General features: G+C 53.9%; 1 protein-coding gene across 1 annotated transcript in view; it reads right to left on the bottom strand.

Moving 5' to 3' along the window:
- The window catches only part of Iffo2 (intermediate filament family orphan 2), a 41,991-nt gene that overhangs the window by 10,455 nt on the left and 23,020 nt on the right, over window positions 1-8,516 (bottom strand). The window contains exons 2-3 of the mRNA XM_028753976.1: window positions 2,296-2,356; window positions 755-850 (exon numbers count right to left, since the gene is read on the bottom strand). Coding sequence (XP_028609809.1) covers window positions 755-850; window positions 2,296-2,356 — 157 coding nt within the window. The remainder of the gene's footprint in view (window positions 1-754; window positions 851-2,295; window positions 2,357-8,516) is intronic.

The following is an 8,516-nucleotide window of genomic DNA, read 5'->3' as shown; positions in this document are numbered from 1 at the left end:
TCTCTCTCTCTCTCTCTCTCTCTCTCTCTCTCTCTCTCTCTCTCTCTCTCTCTTCCTGCCACAGATGACAGACAGCAGGGGTCACCACACAGAAAGAGCAAGGGCTCCCTCTGCATCCAAGTGCAGAAAAGCCAGGCTTCCAACTGCACTCAATGTCCCAGAAAGCCAGGTGCTAAGCCAGGCTGAGTCACTAAGTTCAGGCTCTTTCTCATTTCGGAGTGCTCTCCTGGCAGACCACCCACCGCTTGAAGACAGCAAGAAACTCAGGTCTCTGAGTAGAGGAAGCCTGCACTGCTAACAGACGTTTCCACCCATGGTTGATCACTCAGAGGGGCCCCCAGATGGCCAAGAAGACGCACATACCAGCCCTTCCCAACTTAACAAGGACACCCTACAGGAGGATGCCCTGAGTCTGAAGTCTCTTGGGTTGGCACAGCCAAGGCCATTCGGTCACCTATGTTCTGCAGACACCAAGATCGCCACATGGCGAGCTGGCGAGAGTCGAGCAACACATACAGATGTCAGGGCCCCAAGGATGGCAATGGGTTAAGCAGCGGGTTAAAGCGACTCTATTCAGACACAGGGAAGCAGTTTGGGGAGGGTGGGGAGGCTCCTGGTTCCCGATGCGTCCCTCATCAGAACAAACCAGCCAGCCACGACTGTAACTATAAGCCGAGCCCGAGCCTCGGAGTGATGAAGCGTTTGGCATGACGGGTAAAGGGATGATGGCCAGGGTGACTGCCACACCACTTACGTCACTCATGAGCCCTTTGAACACCACCAGCTCAGCTTTGAGCCGCTCAATCTTCTCGTTCATCTCCTCCTGGATGGCCTCGGCCTCTTGCGCTGCCTGCGGACGGACAGAGATAGGCAGACTTTAAAGGGACCAGAGGATGGACACCTAGGGCCAGAGCCCCGGAAAGCAGATGTGTAACTAAAGCTAACAGTGTGCCTCAGCCGCCCTGGGGACACTTAAGGGGGACACTTATGACAAAGAAAAATGGTCAGCGGTATAAGCTTAAGGCCAGCCTTTAAAAAAAAAATACAAGGTCAACCCCAACCCACCAGGAGCTAATGTCTGACCAGCCTTGTCCTTGAAACTTTTCATCAGTCAGTCTAACACAGACATCTCAAGGCGTGCATTAGGATGCGGGTGTGTCTGTGCAGAAAAGCCTGGGAGGTCACACATTAAACTGGTACACCAGAAGGCAGAACTACAGATAACTTGGATCCTTTGTGATTTCATGGACTTTTTCAACATCTGACTGTGAATATGTTTTTTTTTTTTAAAAAAAACTTCATTATAAAAGAAAAGAGGACATTTGCCTCTTTCTAATAATTGGGGGGGGGGGGTGGGACCAAACTCCTTATGTAGCTGAGCATGGCTTTAAACTTCTTTTGCTGCTGCTGTTGTTGTTTGGTTTTCGAGACAGGGTTTCTCTGTGTAGCCTTGACTGTCCTGGAACTCGCTCTATAGAACGGGCTGGCCTGGGACTCACAAAGATTCACCTGTCTCTGCCTCCATAGATCCAGGATGCACTACCACCACTGCCTAGCTAGTAATTTTAATTTTTAATTATTAATTCTAAAATGAATTAATTCTAACTTTTAAATTTTTCTCAGTGCTAGAGATCAAACTTGGAGCTGCACACAAGATAGGAAAAGTGCTTAGCCACTGAGACACACCTCCGGCCCGACTTTAAAAACAGTTGTTTTGTTGAATTAGGGTCTCATGAAACCCAAGGTGCCTGGAACTCACCATGCATCCCAGACTGGCCTTGAATCCCTCATCCTCCTGCCTCCACCTCTCAAGTAATTGTAGCTGTGAGCTGTCACACCAGTTGTAAAACAAACAAACTATGTCTGCTTTGCCTTTTCTTAGTGTTGCTGGCTTTGACCACGTGACAGGGAAAAGAAAGGAAAACAGTCTGAGGAAAAAGCATGCTGCTCTGGCTCCCTGTAAATACAGGGCAGCCCTGTGTGCAGAGTAGCCAGAGGGAACAACAGGAGAGCCCTCAGGTCTTGGGCTGGGGGGATCCCATTGTCCTCAGCTCTCTGGACAAGAGGTCGGTCAAAGGGATCTGAGGACCACCCATCCCAAAGTAGCTGGCCCTGGTCATCCAGTAAGACCCAGACTTGCCAAGTCCCTAGCTCTTCTGCCATGCGATGCTTGGCTGAGGGAGAGGGGAGTCATCAGGGCAGAGGCTATGCTGGGCCTCTCTGCCCAGCTTTCCCGATCAGGGCCCCACAGCTAACCCTCAACACTCTCCGGCTGGGAACCTGGCGAAATCTTACCTCCTGCAGCGTGTCCACCATGGTCTGAAGGTTCATACTCTTGGCCAGCTCTTCCTCCCATCTGCAACAGCCAAGAAGAACAAATGGTCAGGGGACTTCCTGCCAGTCAGTCCTCAGTTCCCACCCTCGTCTCCACACAGGGCAGAGAGATGCCAGGGAAACCCTGTCTGTCCTCAAGGAGCTCCCAGCCTATGGGGAGGAGGAGCAACATGATAGTGACCGTTGCTAATCACAAGGTCAGATGGCGACAAATGCTTCCTTTGAGGCACAAGTGCGGTACAGTGAGAGACACGTGCCTCCTCTATAGAGACTGGTAGTCCAGCTGTTGCTCCAAGGGAGAATACCAAAGCTGGGCTCTAGGACTCTTCTCTGCACCCCAGGAAGCAAGCTTTCCATGCTAAACACTGTATTACGAAGGCTGTGTGTTCTGCAGCGCCCCCTACAGGCCTGTACAGGTATTACAGTCTTACGATGTGGGGTCTGGGCTCAGTGGTTAAATATCCTGCCCAAAGGCACACCCCTAATCCATAGGCAAGAAACACTGCCGCAGTGTTTCTGTATACTAGACCCTAAGTAGAGAACTTTAACCTACACACACACACACACACACACACATCGGTTGAAGTTGAAGAGGAAAGGACAGGAACTAAGCACACAGGATTTTGAAGTGTACCCCAACATGAACCGCTCAATATAGGGAGGGGCAGCTCTGGGAAGCTGTGTCAATCAGGGGGATACTAACAAAGGTAAAGCACCGGCTTCTCCCGAGAGAGGTTTACATAAAGCAACTCCGGCCTCCAGCAGTGTGGGGGATGAATAACACCATCCCCTGTGCCTCAGCAGATAAACAAAGCATGGCTGAGACCCTTACCCTTGTGTGGTAAGGACCGGTAGCCAGGACTCAACCCCCAAGGTTGAGCACCCCACTAAGGTCTGCTCCCTGCCCGGGAGAGCTGGCAGCCTATGCCTGCCCTCCTCCAGCTTAGGACAAACAGACAAGCTTCTGTCTTTCCTCACTCCATGCTACCCTCCCTACATGGTCGCTGAGCAAGGAAGTCTGAAGTCTCTTAAGATGCTGTGGGGCCGGGCTAAAAATAGGCCAGAGGGGAGGACTGGATGAAGGGCTGGTTACATCATCAGCTTTTGGAAACAAGAGAAAATGGATACTGTTTGCACACATGGAGAAAAATTCTTCCTCTCCAGACAAGCCTTGTCTGCCAGGCTCCCAGAGGACATGAGTTCACTTCCGTCCTAACTGTATTCGTAGGGCCCATATCTGCCCTGAGCTCCAGTCTGGAACTAGAGGACACAGAGGGAACCTCAGTGCCTCACATGGATGGGGCCATCTCCCTAGATGACCTCCCCCCCACCCAGCCCCAAACAGAGAGGCCCACTGAGAGGTTATGTTTGCTCAAGGTTGTCAGGGTTGATAATGACCCCAGAGCCAGGCCCTCTTTCATTGAGGACCATTGTGAGAGGAAGGGGTGCCAGGTTACACTCACGCCGAGTAGCAGCCCAGGGCATCTGGGGCTTCCTCAGGGAAGAAGGCCCAAGACACAGGCCCACGCTGAGTCATCACTCCTGACCACACTGCTCTGGTGGAGGAGGACAGAGCAGGCTCAAGGGAGAGTGTGTGGTACTGGCTGCACCCTGGCATCTGGGGCCAGGCCCTCTCATGCCAACCACAGGAACAACCAAGCAAAACTCGAAGAGAGAGCGAACGGCGCACACTGGTGCCCCAGGCACCCCTGGAGTGCAGCAAACCTTAACCTTTCCACGGACTACCCATCAAGTCAGAAGGCAGGTGGGCCTACCAACCCAGGCGCGTCTCCGGATCTCTGTTGGCACATGTTGTCTAGGTCTCACATACAAGACGCATTTCCTCACAGACGGGAGCTTTCATGCAAATTATGAAGCCTTTCAGGTTTTTATCCAGAACTACTTGGCCGAAGATGGCGCTGGGGTTCAGAGAGATGATGTAACTTTTCTAAAGTCACACAGCAGGTAATAGGGGACTGGGACCCGAACCTCACTCAGCGTAGATCCTGCAGGTGAATCTTGCCCCCACATAAAACCCAATGCAGCAAGTCTGCACAAGGCAGACAGCTCCCAGGGGGTGCCAGCCTATGAGAACACTTTGTGTGTCTACACTATTCAGCGTCTTGACCTCCCAGCTCCCTTCCCTCTCAGCCTAGACCCTGTCCCCACTTCCATCACGTTTCCCAGGCTGCACCCCAAGGATGAGTTTGCACGAGTGATTTCCTGGGCCTCTTACTTCCAAAACTGGAGTAGGTGAGCAGCTGGTTTTCTGCCCTGTAGGAGACGGAAGACAGGCCCTGAATGTGGGCAGCAGCTGGCTGCACAGACTGAACCCACTGCCCTGAAGAGATGTCCCTCCCAGGGGTGGTAGCAGGAAAACCTGGCACAGCTGGCAGCCACATTGACAGTGCAGAAAATCTCTGCCCTTCAGCCACTTGCTGCCTGGGTTATCAGAGGACAGGCAGGTGGTATATCTTCTCCAGGACCCAGCTTCACCGAAATCTTGTCAGCAGAGTGGCTAACTGAGGTTTCAACACCAATTCCCCAGAAACCATCCAGGTCCTGTCCAGGGCTGCCTACAGAGGGAGGCTTAGCTGGGGAGGGGACCTGCAAACACTAGGAACTGAGCAGCAAGAAGGCACAGGACCACCTGTCACCAAGAGGGGACACTCACTTTAAAGCTTGGTGCCAGAGCTTGGTGGACTCGCATTCCTGAAAGCCTTTGTTCTCTAGGCTCCTGTCAGGGTGTGGCTCTGAGCTAGACCAGGTGGCTGGGGTCAACTTCAAGAGACCACCTGTGGGGTAGGAGGGTGGTTGGTACTCCTTTGACCTGACACTCAGTCCATCCAACTTCTAAGAGGGATGCAAGGACTGGAGAGGAGTGGGTATTCCTGGGTCAGGTGCCTTCAATCCCACAAGGACTGCTCCCATGTTGAAGATAAGGAAGCGTGCTTGGCCTCCAGGCCAGGGTTAGCCTGTTCCCCTCCTCCTCCTCCTCCTCCTCCTCCTCCTCCTCTTCCTCCTCCTCCTCTTCCTCTTCCTCCTCCTCCTCTTCCTCCTCTGCCTTCTGGAACCTTCTTCCTTCTCCCAGGCCGACCGGAGTGTCGTTTTAGCCCTACTGCATCTGCTTCAATCTCCACAGTGGTTTTTCTCTCTCAGAATGCCACAGATTTAAGGCAGACTAAGGGACCAGGATATGTCCTCCCAGGTGGCCTGGACACCTCATACACCGATCAGAGCTCTCTCCTAAGGGTGACAGGCCCATGTAGCCAGGGACAGCAATGGGACTCTAAGGGAGGCCACCTCCGCCCTCTTCACCATGCCAGCGACTGAGGGCAGCCTCACCTTGCTCTGAGCACCCTGGGCTAAATGAAGCAAAGAGGGATTAGAAAGGAAAGGAGACTTCTACAAAGGGAGAGCTGAGTCCACGGCTGGAGACCAGCCTCGCTCTCCCTTGGTAGGAGTGGAATAGTCAATGAACCTAACGGGAGGGAGTCAGTGCTCTCCTTCCACCGTGTGAGGTGCTGGGATTGAACTCAGGCTTGGTGGCCACCGCCTTTCCTGCTGAGCCGTCCTGCCCGACTCTTACTGAATGGAAGGGGATGGTTAGATGGGTGGGTGGGAAGGTGAATGGGAGGGGATGAATGGGAGAGGGGATGAATGGGGGAAGGGTGAATGAACCGATCCACACGCGGCCCCTTCCTTCCACAGAAGCCCTGCCCCATCGTCTTATCTTTGTTTCCCAGCCTGGGGAATCCACAACCAAATTCCCAGCACAACCAGGGTCCCTCAGTGTCCAAGAGGCTCAGGCACCCCCTCCTTGGGGAGGGGGCGAAAGCATCCAGGACAGGAAGCTTGCAGGAGAGAGAGAAACCTTCCCCTCCCACTACTTACAACCCTTCAAGGGGGTGGGGGGAGGCAGAAACATTAGACAATCAATGCAGTGAGAGGAAATGACTCCACACAGAAGCCCCACCAGCCCCGAGAGCCAGGCCCCGCCACCACCTCGGCGGAAGAGGCACAAGTGGGAGACTGGCAGCTGGAGGGGGAGGTGGCAGCCTCGTCACAGCCAGATGTGGCCTCTCAGCATTCCAGAGGAGCCAGCGCTAGGACCACGTGATAGATGAGAAATCTCGGCTGACCACTGGGGGGAGGGGACAGCTTTAAAGCCAGCCCAGTCCTAGCTGCCTGGACCAAACCAATGGCTCTGCCTCTTGCATGAGCTCAAAGTGACACACAGAGGCAGGAAGAAGCCCACGAAAGTCTAGCTACAGAGAAACGGAAACCCAATCTGAAGCCGCTGACAGAGGGGCTGACTCATGGGTCTTTCATATCCTGTGCAGTCAGAGAAAGGCTCAGAGGTCCGAGAAGAAAGTGGGTGCAGCCCCTGCAAATAATTAGAGCAACTTAGACATCCCAGGGGCCCATGGGAAGTCTGTCCTGGAGACCCCAGACTGTCCAGACAGAAGCAGCATCGGCAGAAATAAAGACATTCTGATAGGAGACACTTGTATGCCCCCTCAATGTGACTATCAGACTATGGAAACAATGGATCTCAAGAAACGGAATTTCCCCCAGGATCTCATAATGGCGCAAGGAAAAAGGCCACAGCCAGAAGGGAACCTAGTCTCCTGGAAAAGGATTCCACACAGTTTTAAACAATGAGAGTGAAGAGTGAAGCCGGATAGGTCAGTGGGGGCCAGAACCACACTCTGTCCAAGGCTGGACAGAGGCTCAAACCCAGAGCTATTTAAACCCTTCACCTCACTGGGAGTCCCCAAGAGTGACCTGAGGGCGTCCGTGGATCTCTTTGTCCCTCTTCCCAGTGTGGCCACACTGGTTACATCTTCCTTCTTCACACTATTAATTTGGTTGTTTTAATTAGCTTCTCAAGAATGGGTGGATGGACTTGGCTTCTTTGGGTATAGCCCGCGACTCCAAGTTTGGTAACATTCCAACGCCTGTTCCCACATCCCCCAGCTGTGAGAGCCTGGGCAAGTTCATCGCCCTTTGTGAGTGTTGGTTTTTTTACAGAGAAGTGGAAAACGCCCCCCATTTCTGAGGATAACTGTGGGGACCACTCTGCAAGTAGAGGAAGGGGATGGTGAAGACCCCAAGCCCAGCGCTGAGACAAGGCAGGGCGCTGTATCCAGCGTTCCAGCTCAGTCTGGCTCCAAGAGCAGGCGCGGCAGGCAAGGGCGCTGGGTGGGAGCCTCAGGGTGGGGTGGGGGGGACAAGAATGGTCCCGCCTGGCAGCAGGCACACCCAGGCCGACTCACTCGTGTGATACGAAACAGGCACAGGTGAGGCTGGACTGGAGCCCTCAATGGAAAACTTCATTCTGGGCCAAGCGTGGGCCTGGCCCTGGGTGGGGGTGGACAGCAGCTTCCTTCCCTGTGGTCTGCCTAGGCCTTCTCTACTCTACCTACTCACAAAGGGGAATTCATTCCGCCACCCTGTGGTGGGACCCCTGATGCCCTGTGGCAGGGCCAGGTATGGGCAGACAAGGGGCTTCCGGCAGAGTGGAGGCCCAGTCAAATACCCTTCTGTGCTAGACAGGAGTTTCGGCAGAGACCAACCAGGGAGCCTTGGGTCGCACAACCCAGGGCTGGTTCTTCTGAGAGGACTCAGATCCTCAACGGCTTCTCTGCACCCTCCAAAGGGGCTCACTAACCTTGACTGAGCCTAGATCTTCACTCTACCCCACACCTGCTCTGTACTACAGCCCTCTGGGTTTGCAACAGAATACAGAAATGACAAGGGAGCAGGGTGGGGGTGGGTAGGGCACCTTGACAACCCGCCACCACCAGCCTGAGCCTCAGGAAACTAAAGGCTGAGCCACAAACCCATGAGGCACTTCCCTCTTCCTTTCCTAGTTTCTTCCTCCCCAGACTGTGAGCACATAGGCAGTGAAGGTGATAGCCAGGAACCTCAACTGACCGGCCAGAAGGGAGCCCTGCACTCCCATGCTCCCACCCACCTGTACCTGCCTTGGCCTTCCGGGTACCACCCCACCTTCCCACCTCTTTGGGACGCTGCCACACAGACATGCCCACTAGGGCTGCCCAGCTGTACTCTGCCGCTCCGAAGGAAACACAAATTAAATGCCAGCTGATTGTCTCCACGGAGGAGGTATTAATTTAATGTGAACACTTAACCCAGGCAGCCGATCCCATTACAGG

Source organism: Grammomys surdaster, unplaced genomic scaffold (assembly GCF_004785775.1).
Source record: "Grammomys surdaster isolate TR1022 unplaced genomic scaffold, NIH_TR_1.0 125977, whole genome shotgun sequence".
NCBI classification, from domain to species: domain Eukaryota; kingdom Metazoa; phylum Chordata; class Mammalia; order Rodentia; family Muridae; genus Grammomys; species Grammomys surdaster.
This window is presented reverse-complemented; position numbering and strand designations above follow the sequence as displayed.